The sequence below is a fragment of the Uncinocarpus reesii genome, genomic scaffold (genome assembly GCF_000003515.1).
Source record: "Uncinocarpus reesii 1704 scaffold_5 genomic scaffold, whole genome shotgun sequence".
Lineage (NCBI taxonomy): Eukaryota > Fungi > Ascomycota > Eurotiomycetes > Onygenales > Onygenaceae > Uncinocarpus > Uncinocarpus reesii.
Genome location: NW_003052496.1, coordinates 1,808,005 through 1,823,948, shown reverse-complemented (window position 1 = coordinate 1,823,948; position 15,944 = coordinate 1,808,005). Strand labels below are relative to the sequence as shown.

At 49.6% G+C, this 15,944-nt stretch overlaps 6 protein-coding genes across 6 annotated transcripts in view; 4 read left to right on the top strand and 2 right to left on the bottom strand.

Annotated features, from left to right (window-relative positions):
• Positions 1 to 3,781, bottom strand: part of UREG_07665 (uncharacterized protein) — a gene marked incomplete at both ends in the record, with an annotated part of 5,911 nt that extends 2,130 nt beyond the window's left edge. Inside the window, 4 exons of the mRNA XM_002582846.1 lie at positions 39 to 143; positions 279 to 1,793; positions 1,839 to 3,218; positions 3,278 to 3,781. Of these exons, the coding sequence (XP_002582892.1) occupies positions 39 to 143; positions 279 to 1,793; positions 1,839 to 3,218; positions 3,278 to 3,781 (3,504 nt within the window). The remainder of the gene's footprint in view (positions 1 to 38; positions 144 to 278; positions 1,794 to 1,838; positions 3,219 to 3,277) is intronic.
• A 1,059-nt stretch (positions 3,782 to 4,840) lies between these two features.
• On the top strand, positions 4,841 to 6,371 carry UREG_07664 (uncharacterized protein; the record flags this gene model as incomplete). The annotated part of the gene is made up of 3 exons (XM_002582845.1): positions 4,841 to 4,994; positions 5,067 to 5,659; positions 5,886 to 6,371. The coding sequence occupies 3 exons, from the start codon at positions 4,841 to 4,843 to the stop codon at positions 6,369 to 6,371; spliced, it is 1,233 nt and encodes a 410-aa protein (XP_002582891.1).
• A 544-nt stretch (positions 6,372 to 6,915) lies between these two features.
• UREG_07663 (uncharacterized protein) lies at positions 6,916 to 8,140 on the bottom strand (the record flags this gene model as incomplete). The annotated part of the gene is made up of 3 exons (XM_002582844.1): positions 6,916 to 7,674; positions 7,764 to 8,004; positions 8,115 to 8,140. 3 exons carry the CDS (start codon positions 8,138 to 8,140, stop codon positions 6,916 to 6,918), a joined length of 1,026 nt encoding a protein of 341 aa, XP_002582890.1.
• Positions 8,141 to 8,732: 592 nt separating this feature from the next.
• UREG_07662 (uncharacterized protein) lies at positions 8,733 to 10,661 on the top strand (the record flags this gene model as incomplete). Its single annotated transcript, XM_002582843.1, has 3 exons — positions 8,733 to 8,751; positions 8,948 to 8,978; positions 9,167 to 10,661. The coding sequence occupies 3 exons, from the start codon at positions 8,733 to 8,735 to the stop codon at positions 10,659 to 10,661; spliced, it is 1,545 nt and encodes a 514-aa protein (XP_002582889.1).
• A 975-nt stretch (positions 10,662 to 11,636) lies between these two features.
• UREG_07661 (uncharacterized protein) lies at positions 11,637 to 12,533 on the top strand (the record flags this gene model as incomplete). Its single annotated transcript, XM_002582842.1, has 1 exon — positions 11,637 to 12,533. The coding sequence occupies one exon, from the start codon at positions 11,637 to 11,639 to the stop codon at positions 12,531 to 12,533; it is 897 nt and encodes a 298-aa protein (XP_002582888.1).
• A 1,521-nt stretch (positions 12,534 to 14,054) lies between these two features.
• UREG_07660 (uncharacterized protein) lies at positions 14,055 to 15,359 on the top strand (the record flags this gene model as incomplete). The annotated part of the gene is made up of 4 exons (XM_002582841.1): positions 14,055 to 14,195; positions 14,257 to 14,377; positions 14,431 to 14,554; positions 14,609 to 15,359. 4 exons carry the CDS (start codon positions 14,055 to 14,057, stop codon positions 15,357 to 15,359), a joined length of 1,137 nt encoding a protein of 378 aa, XP_002582887.1.
• Positions 15,360 to 15,944: the final 585 nt, after the last annotated feature.

The window sequence follows — 15,944 nt, the reverse complement described above, 5'->3', positions numbered from 1 at the left end:
GTCTTGGTTGATGTAGCTCGGTTAGACGGAGGCTGTACAACAAGAAGGCTTTGGAACTCGCAAGCCATTGCTGCCTCGGGGCTTGCCTGCTGGATCTCCTGGATCCCGGTTTGTTCGAAGGGAATCAATGCTGTGTTGTGATCCTGGATATGTTTTAGTGCCTGATAGACTTCGACATCCTCTTCTAGTGTTATTCGGACGGGGTATGTGGCGATAGTTGGCCCGGTTATATCAGCGGCCCCCTCGGTGTTGCGGGCCATGACGGTGACGCCAAATACCACGTCCAAAAGGCCTGTGTGCTGAGATACTACCATCGCCCATGCCAAACGAATCATCGCTGATATCGTGGCTCCTCTCTGGTTGCAGAGACGGAGAGGAAAATCTTTATGTGTCCACTTGACCGTATGAGAAGAAGAACCCGCGAAACTGTGGGAAAACGAAGGCACTGCCTTAAGGCCGTGGAACTCGCGTTTCCAAAATTCTTTCGCGTTTGATTTATTCTGCTCGTGGATGTACTTGATAAATGGTGAGAAGTGGCCTGGATCCAGTCTTTGCCCTTCGTATGCCACTTGAACAGCATCGAGAATTTTGTTATATGACCACCAATCAAATAGCGAATGATGCATTACCAGGGTCAGTCCTGGCCGAGAGCTGTCACGACACGCGATTAAATAAATCAGGGGAGTGCCAAAGAGCATATTTTTCTCCCACTTGCCATCAATTTGGCGGGTATTCGAGTATGTCTCGAGCCATTCTATGTTCCAGCCGCGAACCACAACTTGGAAAGCGCTATACGATAATTGCAAATGTGCGGCATTGATAATTCGGGTACGCAAGATTGGATAAGCATCTGCAGCTATATTCCATGCACGTCGCAGTCGATTCCAATCAATGGTCGGAGACATGCGGAAAGCGAAGCGGGCTTGAAAGGCCCCGGGTTGACGAGCGGTCCTAGCCATAAACCGTTCCTGCAGAGGGGAGCATGGATAAATATCCTCGATCTGGGAAGGGAGAATCCCGCACTGCTCAACCGCAATTTTCTTGAACGTCTCGATATCTGAAGCCCCCAACATAGAGAATGGAAGTACAGAGCCGGGTAAGCTCACCAATGACGATGGCCCGTGTTGTTTTCTCGCTTGCTTACGCAGCTCGGAGATGGTAGAGTATTGAAATATGTCAGTTACCGTCAAATTTAACCCCAGGTGCTTTTTAGTCTCCGCGGCTAGCATGATGGCTGAAATCGAATCCCCTCCTAAATGGAAGAAATCATCATCGTCCATAATATCCCGTGGATCAAGGGATAGTGTCCGAGCAATGGCCTTCACAAATTCATCCTCCAACGGGCCGTTGTGATGGTTCGTTTCATCTTGACGACCAAAATGCTTGCTGCTGAACCGATAGATGTTCAAGTCACTCTTGGACAGCTGTGATATGATACCCCGTAATGCTTTTCGATCAACCTTCGCTGTCTGGGATAGCGGCATGGCCGACAAGGGAACGATCAGATCCGGTACCATATAGCGGGGGAGCATATCCGTTAGCGCTGTTTTGGCCTTATGGGCTCTCATGCTGAATAGTTGATCTGGCTTGCGAAACAGCAAGCCGCGATCATCATTTTCTCGTCCGGCGTCGCCTTTGGGATGTGCCCATTCAACGAACAATACCAAAACCGACTGTCCTTTATGGAGTTTTCCCATCTCAACGGCAATCGCCGCTCCCTGGAACAGGTCTCCGGCGTGGTGCTCAATCTCCCCTAACTCAATTCGTTGTCCTCGAAGCTTGACTTGTGTGTCCTTTCGGCCTAGATAGGTCAGGGTTCCATCAGCATGCTGCCGTACCAAATCCCCCGTTTTATAGAATTTGGAGCCTGTCGCCCAGGGAGGGTTTGTCACAAAGGCTGCTTTTGTTTGTTGCGGCAAGCCCAAATATTCCCTTGCTACAATGGGGCCTCCTATCACAAGTTCGCCAACAGTCCCGATCGGTACTAATGAATCATGATCTTCCGAATCCACCACCCAAGTTGTTCCTCCATAGCCCCTCCCGATATTCGATGGGTCACAATCTGGACCTACCCGAGTTTGGACTGTAGACACTATAGTGCATTCCGCGGGGCCGTAGGCGACAATTAGCCTCACACGGCTTGCCCAGCGAGTCAGCTCTACAAGCGGCATCGATTCACCTCCAACCACCAGCGTCTTCACAGCTGGTATCTCGTCCGGGTTCAATATGCGAGCAACGGAAGGGGTTAGTTCCATCCAGTTCACGCGTAAACTGATTATTGCCTCTTGAAGGTTATTAACTCGTTGCATTTCTGACGGTATACAGACACAGCCTCCAAGAATGAGAGGAATGAGAATTTCGTGGATGCTCACGTCGAATGCATAGGATGCGAATTGCAACACTCGTGATGAGCCATTGAGGTTTTGAGCTTCGGAACTCGCCATGGCATTTGTGCATACAGAAGCATGCTCAATGACGATCCCTTTCGGCTTTCCTGTCGATCCCGATGTGTAAGAAACATATGCCACGTTACTCGAGTTCACCATACATTTGCCGCGATTGCCATTAAGTGGTATTATGTCTTCAGTATGCGCTGGGATCGAGAGACCGGGGACCATTATAACGGTCGTTGCAAGTTTGGAACTGGTGTCCTGATGTACTTCAGATGTGAGAATGACATTGGCTCTAACATCTCGGCAAATTCCTTGAAGTCGTTCGAGGGGATGCGTCGGATCGAGAAGAACAAACGCGGCTCCAGCCTTCAATGTTCCTAATATAGCAACTACAGTCCATTTGCTTTTTTCAAAAAGGATTGGTACGACGGTCTCTGGACCAATATCATGGCGGTGCAGTGCTTTGGTGACATTGGACGAAAGGCTTTCCAGCTCGAAATATGTGATATTCCCATCCCAGGCGCATACGGCCTGCGAATCTGGGTGCTGGTCGCATTGTTTTCGGATCAACTGATGGATACACTCAGCTAGGGGCTCCTTTGGAACTGATTCATTCCAATCAGAGATCTGTTTGCGGTGCTCGTCGGGAATCATGTTGAGGCGTTGCAATGGACGGTCCGATGTCAGGTCCAAAAGAACATGTCTAAGTACTGCGCTTAACAGTGCTAAGAACCCTTCGTCCAAGAGCAACGAGCGACTATACAACTCTATGTGCGGCCTTCCAGTCATTTCTACCAGAAGGACTAATTCAATAGGATGATCCGGCTAAGGTAGTAAGTGTTAGCGCCTTTTGTTTATTGGAGATAAATTGCCTGATTGCTTACCAGTTTAGTCCAGGCATCAAACCAACACGATTTGGGCTGTTGTGCAATGCAGCTGTTAAAGCGTCCACGGTATTTGAAGTTATTGAAACTCCATTCACAAACATTTGTGAGATCAACGCCATCTGCGGTGCTGTTCTCTGGTTCCCAGGAAGCACACCATTCTTCAAAAGCTGCCTCATATTGATTTGTTCCACTTTCAGGAAGGACGCCGAAACGAATTTTATTAGCGCCTGTATACTTTGCCAGCAGTATCGACCAAGCAGTCATCAAATGCCGTGATACAGCCTCTGCCGAAATTATATCATGACATTCTACCTCGAGTCGGTACACGGTCTGATGCAGTTTTTGAGGCGCCGGACTTGCTCTTACTCGGGGGAAAATGCATGATTCGAGGTCGGACGCCTGCGTTTTCAACCTCGATTCCTTGCTGCCTGCGTTCGAAGTCGACTCAATCTCTCGTTTCCGCTTTCTCGAATCCCCAGTTTCTTCGAATGGAAAATCCATTATGGAATAAGGCAAGCGGAAGGACTTGTTGCACCTGAATTGTCTATCACTTAACGTGAAAGCTACAGGTACATAGGCGATAAAATATCCCCCTCGGTACATTGCCCTCTTACAATGAATCTCCTGAGCCGTATCTTACTACAGCTATCATGATTACGACCGACCGGCATGACGGCCCGTGCAAAAGAGGCGAGGCCTGGTGGCGGATGCCGAGCAGGGGAAGAGTCAAGACAGGTGCACTCGTATCTACCAAACTATAGGAAGTAGCCTATGCAGTAGCATGCGATCCTCAGGGATCGGTTGGCGACTGCTGCCCATCTCAGATATGGATCTACAACATGCGAAATTCATCCCACCGTGTATGTAATCACACCTGGTATACCAGCCAGCCACTCGGCTACAGTATGTATGTATCCATGCAAGTTGAACTGTCTGGTTTCGCGATGGAAATTTGGAATACTTCTCGAGTGACGCATATCCTCTGTTTTGGCAGACAGGGTTCTATGCCTGTATTTTGAATCTACATATTGCCGAACGTCACTGGGGTTGTTTGTGCCGCTAAATCTAGGTCTAATAATGGCTCAATGGTAGCCGCCCAGAAGGCCCCGGAAGCCTAATAATAAGCTGATAGTCTAAATGCGAATTTTAGATGCAACTCAAAGACGCGGGAGGGCGGATGCAAATCTCCTGGATCTTATGCATTGGAGATGGTGATCGGAAAAGCGTCAACACAGAGCTAGTTCGGGATCACATCTCCCCAATAATGGTCGTTTATCATTACACGAGAATCGGAGAATCCGCTAAGCGAATTTACTCCGTTCCAGTTACTTTCGGAGTACGGCCGTTCTTCTGCATGACCCCGGTCTACCACTTTGTTTGACCATCACAAGTGGAGGCGCTCCCTTAGCCCTCACGTATTCAACATCAAGAACCTGAGATCAGTCGGTGGTTTCTCCCTTCGTGCGTACCAGCCAACTTGACCCTGATATCTTCCTTCCACGAGAGAGCCAAATTACCCCGAGATATTCTCCGTATTTGAAGTTGGATTTCACATCAACTATGGCCGTTTATGCGGGGGATACTCCCACTCCGACTGGAATCAAGGTCATCATAGTTGGGCTCGGAATAGCAGGCTTAAGTGCCGCCATCGAATGTCATCGGAAGGGCCATGAAGTAGTGGTCTATGAGAAGCTGCCGCGGCTTAAAGGAGTTGGTGGGTAACTCCTTTTCTGTTGGTTAAGAAATTGAATTCCGCGGTCCGCTAACTGCGAGCAATACTAAATAGAGGGAGACGGCATCACAATTGGAGCGAACGGCGCTATAGTGACCGCGAAATGGGGAGACGGCGCATTTCATGATATGGTCCGCCCACTGGAATATAAAACCAACAGAGCAAAAGTGTTTGATTACACCGGCTATGCCTATGGAGAATTCGAGCTCCACGGGTATAATGAAGGTAGAGGATATACAGCCAACCGTGGTGCACTCGTTTCCGTTATGTATGAATACTCTCAGACGCTCGGTATAAAGGTCTTCCTGGATTCCACAGTAACAGACTATTGGGAAAGTGAGAGTGAAGCTGGTGTTGTTGTCAACGGCGAAAGAGTTGCAGCAGATTGCGTGATTTGTGCTGAAGGAATTCACAGCCCGGGAAGAAAAATCATCACGGGCCAAGAGATGGAACTGCAGGAAACCGGATTTTCTGCAACTCGAGGGTATCTGGATGCCAATATAGTAGCTCAAGATTCCAAACTGAGCTGGATCATTGATGACATAGAAACAGAAGACTGCATTTACGGATGGCTTGGACCTCGAGTTCATTTTGGCATCACAACTAAGAAGAAGGATAATGAACTCTTTTGGTATTGTTGCCATCAGGTAAGCTTTCGCCTACATCCAAGACAAAATGGTCCCTAATTTGTGTCCAGGATGCGAGCACTCCCCTAAGAACAACAGCGAAATAACTGACCACGTTGTAAGCTGTATGCCGGATTGGGCCGTGCGAGACCAACTCGAGGCAGTAGCTCGTAAGGTCATGGAAGGACGGTTTATTTCCGAGAAACTGGTCCTGCGAACACCCCTAAAAACCTGGCTGTCTCCCCAGCGTAGGCTTATTGTTGTTGGTGATGCAGCCCATGCGGCTCTTCCATCCAGTGGCCAGGGTGGCACACAGGCAATTGAGGATGCAGCGGTCCTTGCAATTGCTCTGGAACTTGCAGGGAAGCAAGACGTGCCACTCGCACTGGCAGTGTCAGAGAAACTCAGGTATAGTACAACCTTCCTAGATCCGAGCTGGAGACAACGCAGCTCAATTGAGAATCCATACAGGTACCAGCGGGCTCGCATAGTCCAACAAGGGGGGCTGGCTGTGCTGCAATTTGTCATGAACCATGTTGACTTCGAAGGGCTCCGAAAGGACCCAACGATGGTCAAACCCCCACACCCGGCCTGGATCCTCGACCATGACTGCCAGGAATATGCAGTCCGGGAATTTCCGGCTGCTGCTGAGGCGGTCCGAACCGGGGGCGACTATGTACCGCACAACATCCCCAGCGACGGCCAGTACCGGATGGAATACAACAGTAAGTAGTATGGGCAGTAGATAGACATGCAGAGTGACACCGTGTTTCTCTCAATAATGTACTGTTCTGGCAGCTAGTATTTTGCAGGAATATCTAATGCAAAGACTCTCTCGCATTGAAATCCGATGTTTGAGGTTGAGATGATAATATGTGCTGACTAAGCTGCCAAGCATGTGACATTTTTGCAGTTCAACGACATCTCTTCAATCTGCTCTGCGCACCGACAGACGATGAAGTCTTTGGACGGGCGAACAGGGCGAGTTCTGCTTAGACAAACACTACAAGTGCTTACTATAAACTGATATTGCATTGTGCTACTTAATATATATCTGGAACCGGCGCTGGAGTGGCAGTTGATACTTCATTTTTCCCCCTCTCCCTCCCAAGGGTTATCCAGCGAGGAATGATAATAGGTACTCAAATAGACCCCCGTTTTCTCCGTGTACGCAAAAGAAATCCAGGAGGTAAAACGCTCGGTTGTGCTGAGATCAACTTCTGGGCTATTTGATGTTCACGTCAGTTGAGGCAAAGCGTTCATCGCAGGGAGACTTACTAGTATGATTGGACTTTGGCTACATAGGAGTTACCCAGTTCAACAAGGCCGATCATGCGAAAGAACTGTGCGACGCCAGTGATAACCTGCATATCATTTTCCCCGTGGACTGGGAAGTAGATCTTCGTCAGGGGGTTTGGGTCGGCAGCTCGCATCTCATAGTTCCAAAGCAAAGGCGTTGTTTTCGAGGAATTCTTGCGATCGTCGAAAGCCACCTCGATACTGCGCTCTCCTTCCTTTAGCTTGATCAGGTTGAAAAGCTGATTGAGATATTCAAGTCCCTTGGCCACAGTGGATCCCCTGAGCCTTCCACCAAGCGTCCAGACCTCCTGCAGTTTTTCCCAAGTAACGTTGTTAGAACCAGTGTACAATTTCAGGCGGGACTTTGATGGATTCACAAAGTCCCAGGAGAAGAATGACCTCTCATCGTATGCGGTGGCTTTCAGGTATGCGTTTACCATTGAAAACGCCTGAGAGCAGTCAACAAGATGTTGCATGTTTCTGACGGAGTCCGCCATGACCTGTGCCATGGATTTCCCGGTGACTTTGCATTTCAAGGCCGGAAAGGTGTAGCCCTTGACCGATATTTTCCCGCCTTTAATAAGATCAAATCCGAATGCTGTTTGGGATCGGATATATCCCCCTTCGATATCTGTTCCTCGAAGGGAGGCTTGCTCGGCATCGTTAACAGTGTGGTCCTTGAGGGCTTGATTCCATAGTTGAACATTGAATCCCTCAATTTTGCATACTCGAGAGTGCTGAGACGAGTTTCAGTTGGTGGGATTCTGTTGAAAGGGTCTTCATCGGTTCCAGACAAGACACTGAGAGGCTCATAGCCGATACGAACGACTGGCGGCTTTCCATGTTGCTGGTAATTGATACTAAGCTCGAGAGGGAGACCGCTGCGTGTAATGGAACTGCGAAATACTTGCGGATAAGGCCCGAATTGAGGGACGAGAGTTTTCGAGAAAAACTCGAGGTATTCGAGCTGTTCCTCTAGAGTGTAGTTCGCTGAACTTAGCACTTTGGCTAGCATGGGGCCGGTTTTGTGCCACCAGGCATTTTGACTCCCGTTGGTGAACTTGGTCCTTTGAGTTAGAGACTCGAAAGCAGTCAAATTCGGGGACCCTCGGATGACTGTCATGGCGTGGCTTAAGGAATAATATTGATGGTAGCGATTGACAATGTGAAATCACACCGATATTCGAAGACCAGGATAGGCATTTTGAATATATGCTATCGCGGGCTTTGTCATGGCGGGCGACACAATGCTGCAATGGAAATATCTCAGCCAGGGAAATTTGAACTCGGCTCCGCTGGTCCCCGGTTATCTTCTGCTCGTTGCATGTCGCTGACTCACATGGATTCTGCGCTGGCCGCGCCCCTAAGTTTCCTGCTTCATCAGCGACATGCCTTATCTGGTAGTAGACGAAAAGAGCAAGGATAGATTACTATGATTTTGAAGTTGAAGGGAGCGTACAGAGCTCTTTACACGAGGAGTGGAACTGATTGTCTTGACTCTCCCTGCAAATAGCGGGACGAAATACTGAGGACCCTGCACCGTTTCAATGCGGTTCTTGATATCAATGGCGAAGACTCTCAACTTTCAAGTCGTTCAGCCAGCCCGATTTTCAAACCCATGCCTTGTCCACATATGCAGCCCGATTCTAAATCGACGGGAACTAATTTAGGACTGATCTGCAGCTTTGTTTCCAATGCACTTCTTGGGAGCCGGGTGTCGGGAGTCGGGAATCGAGGCACCTCTTGATTGGACTTCCCGGCTCAATCACTTCTTGGGCTTGTTATATGGCCGAACATGGCGATCAAGTACGAAGGTCAGAATGTCAAGGTCTAATGCACCGGCGTATCCCCGCCTGTGTTCGCCCTGTCCGGGGTGCGAACTTGCAGTTTGAGGAGCGCCATAGGTCAGCAAGTGGGTTGTCGCCGAACACGACTGCGTTGAAAGCAGATTTCCCCCTCTGTCATCTGAAGTCATACTTAAGAGCTTTCTATATTCTATTATTCTACTAGTTTCACGATATCGATTCTACTGCTCCCATTTGTGAGCCTCGTACTATTATCCGTTACCTGTACTGCGCAACAGGAGGCCCCGTCCACGTTGCTCGTTCCGATGACTTTAGAAAGTCGTTTCCTACCGCTTTCGAGCCTCGAGACCCCCCATCTGCTGGCCGGTCTGGTTGTCATTGGGGCTCTCCTTTGGGTACGCAGCGTGCTTTTGGACCCTGATAGAAACAAGCTACCTTTGCCCCCGGGACCGCGTGGGCTTCCGTTTATTGGCAACCTCCACCAGGCGCCCAAAGACCTTGCGTGGGAGGGTTATAAGAAATGGAGCGACAAATATGGCCCGATTATGTCCGTCAATAATGGCGGCGTGATTACCATAATCATAAGTTCGCATGACATCGTCAAGAATTTTTTGGAGAAGCACAACGCAGTTTTCAGCTCCCGGCCACAGCTCTTAGTGCTAGAGCGTGCATTAAAAGGCCTGACTACCCCAGCGTTGCCATACGGACAAAAATGGTTAGTCCACAGGGCACTTAGGGCCGCGGTTTTAAAACCCTCGATGGCGATAAAATACCGGGGAATTCAAGATCTCGAATCGAAGCAGCTACTTTTTGACCTCCTCCACAATGAAGACTTTACACAATGCTTGCGCCGTCATGCAAGTAGCCTCTTTTTGGGAATTGCATATGGACACCGATTTCCCGAGGAAGACCCAGAATCGCTTGATATTGATAAGGCTGTCGCACAACTGGGAGGCATCTCCGAGTCTATGTTTCAGGGCACCGCAATGCTTCGCGAATTTTTCCCAATTCTTCGATTCCTTCCTGGTACCGACAAGTGGAGAAAACAGCTAGATGAAGTGGGTGATAAACTGGCTGATATTTACGTTGCGCGTCTTCGTGCGGCATTGAAGACCCCAGCATGGAATTGGGCCAAGGAGTACATACGAAGACCTGAGGCAAAGGGGATGGACGAGCTGGAGCTGGCATTCTGCATCGGATCCACATACCAAGCGTCTCTTACACCCTACGAGATTATACGCATTATCATGCTGGCCGCTATTCTTCATCCGGATGAGGCTCTCAAGCTCCAGAGTGAAATCGATCGTGTGGTCGGCGAAGACCGTCTCCCCGGCTGGGAGGTCCGAGACAATCTTCCATGGGTCCGTGCTTTTATCTGGGAATCTCTTCGTTGGCATGCGTTCTCGCCACTTGGGGCACCGCGTGCAGCGAGTAAAGAAATTGAATACAAGGGCTACCGCATCCCCAAGGGTGCAACAATCGTTCTCAACCATTTTGCGATGGACCACGATGAGAATATTTACAAGGACCCGTTCGTTTTCCGACCTCAGCGTTGGATTGATAATCCTGACCTTCCCCATATCATCTTCGGTTTTGGATTACGAGGATGCCCTGGACAGCATTTGGCGAGGGATCTTCTTTACCTCAATACTGCTCGACTGTTCTGGGCTTATAACATCGGTCGCCCATTCGAGGGAGGTAGGCAGGTAGACCTCGATGCAGAGGCGCTGATGAGACCTCGTGGTGGCGGGTCTGCTTTCAACCAGGTTCCACACTTCAAAGCTTCAGTAACTGTGAGGGATCCCAAACGGCGGGCGATTATTGAGGAAGCGTGGGCAACTTGTGAGAAAGACGAACAGAAAATCCTCGAGGAAGCTATGCCGATGGCAAATGGGAGAGAAAACGGAAAAAACAGTTGAGGCACTATATGGCCATCCTTGGCTACCGAGAGAGTGGACGCTAATGGTAGAGATGAACGCTTGTGAATCTGATTCATATTTGAGCCCATCAGTCGCAGCACCTTGGCTCCAAATGCCCGGTTTCAACTCCCACTGTTCTCTTGCTCCAAGTCTCTTGCGTCACACTGTATGTATATACGAAACCAACATGGTCAGGAGGCAGCCTGTATGTTTAGTTGAGATGAGGGACATCAGTTTACATACCCCATTAAGCCACACCTTGACCAATAAAACGTCGGAGGTCAGATAGCATCTTCGCAATATACCCTGAGTATGCCACGGAGCAAAATTGGCGATCGGCAGGACGGTCATATCCAGGATCACAAAGTTCCGGATGACGGTTATTACAATCGTGACTACTTGAGAATATATCCGGATAAACCGTAGGAGGCTCTAGATGCAATGCCGCCTAGAGGAACTGTCGCCATCCCAGTCAGCGGTGCATATCAATCAGCCAGCCTTGCTATGTCTGTGCTCGCTTTCCCCGCAACGCCATCTCCAGCGTGACGAGTCTCTGCGAGAGTATACTCAGAAACCTGGTATCACAATAGCCCGCAGATGACCATCTATACCCTAGAGGGATGTGAGCGGGGATTGGGATCCAACTTCCCTGCCTTTATCAAGTATGATCGTTCAAACTTCAACCCGGCCATGACATTTTCAGCATCAAGCATTCAGAATTCAACTTGTGGGATGATTTGCCTTCTTGCTGGATTCCGAGAAACCGTGGTGGGAGCACCACATGATCAAGCCTTCTACAAATCAATGCTACGATAAGGTGGTGTGCCATCATTACCACTGATAAAGATCAGTGCCCTGGCCTGCTTGATATTTCCCCGTTCTTGGGTTGAATCCTCAATGATTGAAAATATACCTTCCAGTGCTTTATACCTTGTGATTTGAACAAAGCATACCTGCCAGCAAGGGTCAGCCAAAATGGTCGCAATTGGTGATTCTAAGCCCCAAATCAAACGGTTTCCCGTTAGTGAAAATCCAGAGACGATCTGGAAAGTCGTTGAAGAAGATGGTGCCGCCATCGTTGAGGGATGGCTTTCGCCCGACGTGGTCCAGCGCTTCAACCAGGACTTAGACGTGCGCTCGGCAAAGACTCCCGGAGGGACAATGAACGAGGAGTTTTATACGATGCCGCTGCCCAAAACCACAAAGTGGATGAACGACCTTCCGGCGACCTGCAAGACTTTCCGGCATGATATCCTGAACAATCCAATCCTGCACGATATTTGCAAGATTGCTTTCAAAGAGCATGGTGACTACTGGTTGCTGAACGGGATGGCGATGGAAATGGCTCCTGGAAACCCCATCCAGCAGATACATCGTGACCAAGGAACGCACCCGATCCTCAAATATATCAAGCCCGGGTCGCCGGTGCCCGCTATTAGCATTATTACCGCTTTGACGGAATTCACTGAATTCAACGGCGCAACTCGTGTCATTCTAGGGAGTCATCGGTGGGAGAGGATCGGAGATCCGTCTCCTGATCTGGCGGTGCGTGCGGTGATGAAGCCCGGCGATGCAATGATCATGTACCAGGGAACTGTGCACGGCGGATGTCCACACGATGAGGGTAATCCTGAGCATCGCAGACTTCTGCTGTTGGGCATGGGTACCTGCCAGCTCACCCCCTACGAAACACATATGACGATGCCGCGGCGCATTGTGGAAAGCATGACGCCTTTGGCTCAGAAGATGATCGGTTGGCGAAGTGTACGGCCTGTTATTTCTAATGTTACAGGATTGATGACGGTTCGAATGAAGCATCTTGAGCGACAGATTGAGCTGAAGTCGGATGTGCCGTTGGAGGAAGAACGATAGGGGTTTGCGATGGCAGGCTAGTTTATCTACTACGTTGTGAAATAGCAAAGACAGGGCGACAATTCTATGTGATCCTTAGGAATAATCAAGTATTACACTTTCTTTTCCTTGCATAGTTAGAGTCGAATACCAAACTACTCTGAGATCTGACAGCGAGCTCCTTTTCCTCAATCCACAAGCGATCAGCCACTTCTTGCTATCCACCACTCAAAACACATGCACAACTACATTCCATGGATTGCAGTATCAAAGAACCAAAGAACCGTCTAGATTTCGCGTATGTTCCCTACCTGGTCAGATTGTTCTTATCCGCTGCCATCCGCTCCCACCATCAATCCTAGGTTTCGGAAAGAAAAGCTCTCCAAAGGCCCCGAGAAGAGGTTGAACCTGACCGACGAGGATGGCGCCCTGAAAGGTCATCTCGATTAATCTTCCCTGTTGCCCCTATTAACTAACTAATATATTTAACAGCTAACTAGCTAGCTGGTCGAGACTTAAATGTCCCGGCTAAACCCCCGCCTCGAGGCACACTTCTTCTCGCCTTCATCGATTCTGCTCTCCAACCCCTCAAGGTTCCATTCCCAAAGTGCCTGATACCCGTGGTTGCGAGCCCCTCAAATTGCCGCTTGGTTCTTTTGACGGGGCCGTGCTGCGACATGCATGACATCTTGTGATACGTCTGACAACCCGTGGGTGATGTGCATGTCAGTTGGAATACAAATCTCTGGTTGATGTCATCCACGATGGTGTAACAACGCGAAAGAGGTGGGGATTTGACTAGGAGCGGACTGGTGCAGATGAAGATGGAGGGCTGGCTGCTCCTCCATGGCCATTTCCGCCCATGGAATCTTACCGACGAGCTCGAGGAGGGCCCTGTTCCCGGGTAATTTTCGAAAGCGCTCTTCATGATCCCTCTATGCGGTTGGCGGATCGACGACAGGGCATGAAAAAGCAAAAAAAAGAGGAAACGGGGTGGCTGGCCATGATAACGATCCAAGCTTCATTCTTCCTGCGCCGCCGACGATCTATGGCCCTTAGGAAGGAGGCTTCGAGATTGGTCATTTGCTTTCTTTTATTTACGTACTTTTGTTGCTTGTGGAGCATCAGGATGACATGCAGGCATTTAGGCCGGACACTGACATTTTTTCAGTCGTATAGATTTGCAGCATCGAGGCGTAAATTAGAGTAGGATATAGGAGCGGGTAAATAGAAAGAATAAAGAATACACGTGAAATCGGTGTTGCGCCGAAAACTTGCACTTTGATATCTTCCATTTCCCCGCCCCTGCTGTTCTTCCTGTGTCCGTCTGGGTATGGACTTTTGATCATAGACAGTCCAATACATAACATATAGAGTGCAACGTAGGGGAGCTATATAGATACCAAGTCCCACCAATAGGCCGGGCTACCATGGTACTCATTAGTTAGTGATAATCGATAAAGGCTTTCCACATTCAAGGCTCTTGCAAAATATATAGTTCGCCCCTTTCGAGCGCTTCTTGAAATCACTCTGAAGTTGAAAATGGATGCAATTGTGCAGCAGATTCGCGAGCTCCACGCACAAGCAGACGAAGTGGGCAAGATAAAAATCAGCAATGAGCTAGATGCGCTGCAATCGTCTTTGGATAGTGACTGGGACACTATCTTGAAACTGGCAGGCGGTGTAAGTGGCCCTATGTTGGCCCATTGCATCCATTTTGAGCTGATCATCCAATTTGAATAAGCCGCTCCGGCATGCTCTAGTTAAAATAGGGGTAGATTTGAAAATCTTTGAGTCTCTCGTTGAGCGCACTTACAGCTCCTCCGAGCTGGTGGAGAAGACGGGCATATCGTTTGACTTGCTTGGTAACTTTGCTTTGTCCCTTTATGTCTGGACAGGCGGACTGATCGCTGAGTAGGGCGCATCCTGCGCGGACAAGCATCCTTTGGCCTGATCCAAGAGGTAGGAGCCGGTGGATACGCTGCGAATCGGTTCACCAAGCTGTTCGCTGACTCGAATGCAGCTGGCGCGGTGACCTACACGTAAGCAGAGCCGAACAAGAAACAGATATCTGGCCGCGATTAACGTAACTGTAGCTTCGACGTCCTGAGGCCTATTGCTTCCGCTTTCCCTGCTTTCCTCAAAGAGAGGGAGAATGCGTCGATCACATCAACGCATGATACCGTCTTTCAGAAGGCATTCGACACGAAGCTGAGCGGCTTTGAGTGGATGAAGCAGCACCCAGAGACCTTTGGGAACCTGTTCAAGTTCCTTGCATTGAGACCGAATCGCGACTGGGTCGACTCATTCCCCATCGAAGACGAAATCGCGTCGTTCAATGAACCAGACAAGGCAATCCTAGTGGACGTCGGCGGCGGTACTGGTGACCAGGCGCTCGTCTTCCGGAAGAAATTCCCACAGCATCCTGGCCGGGTCATCGTGCAGGAGATTCCAGAGACTCTGGCGCTCGCAAAGCCGCTTGAAGGAGTCGAATTTATGGAGCACGACTGCTTCAAGCCAAACCCCATCCAGGGCGCGAAGTACTACTATCTCCGGTATGTCATGCATCTCTGGCAAGACGACAAGTGCGTGGAGGTCCTCAAGGCCCTGATTCCAGCGCTGGGACCGCAGTCTCGCATCCTCATTGACGAGGTGGTTGTCCCTTCGTCCGAGGTGCCATGGCAAGCGGCGTGTCAGAGTATCCTCATGGCCACGACCCTCGCGGGAGCAGAGCGGACTCTGGCGGAGTGGATGAGGCTGCTTGATGCAGCGGGACTCAAGATCATTGACATCTTCACGTACGATTCCAATCTGCAGTCGGTCATTGTGGCTGTTCCAAAGAATTGAATGGCTTCTTGGGGGAGATCGAAGTCGCTGCGTTTCACACGGAGTGTAGTTAGGCATCATCAATTCTAGAGTAATAGCGTGATATTCGGTTTCCAGATATCTAAAGATATTGAATTCCATTTCAGATCAAAGTATTGTGTATCCATGCCCAAGAGAGAGTCCATCATGCTCGAAAGATCTCTTTCAACGTCTTTTGCGCGGCTAGTTTCGCTCCTCAACTCCTCTTCAACCGCCGCCGCACTCGCAAGGTGCCGCTGTTCCACGGAATCTTCAGCCAAACAAAGTCCACCAGCTCGGGCTTCACCTTCAGGTATTCGACATCATAGTTGAGCAGCATGTGCGCCACGAAAATCTTCATTTCGTTGAGAGCGAAGAACCGTCCCGGGCACGTATGCTTGCCAACCCCGAAGCCAAAGAACGCCTCGTCGAGATTCGCCGTCGTCGTCCGTTTACCAGCGTCTTCGTTGGATTTCTCGGGCCCGTCTTCCTTCGGAGCGAGTTTCGCCATGATATCGCGCACAGAGTCTGGCTGCGCAAAGCGGAACGCGTCGAAGCTCTTGGAATTCGGATAAATCGCCTCGTCAT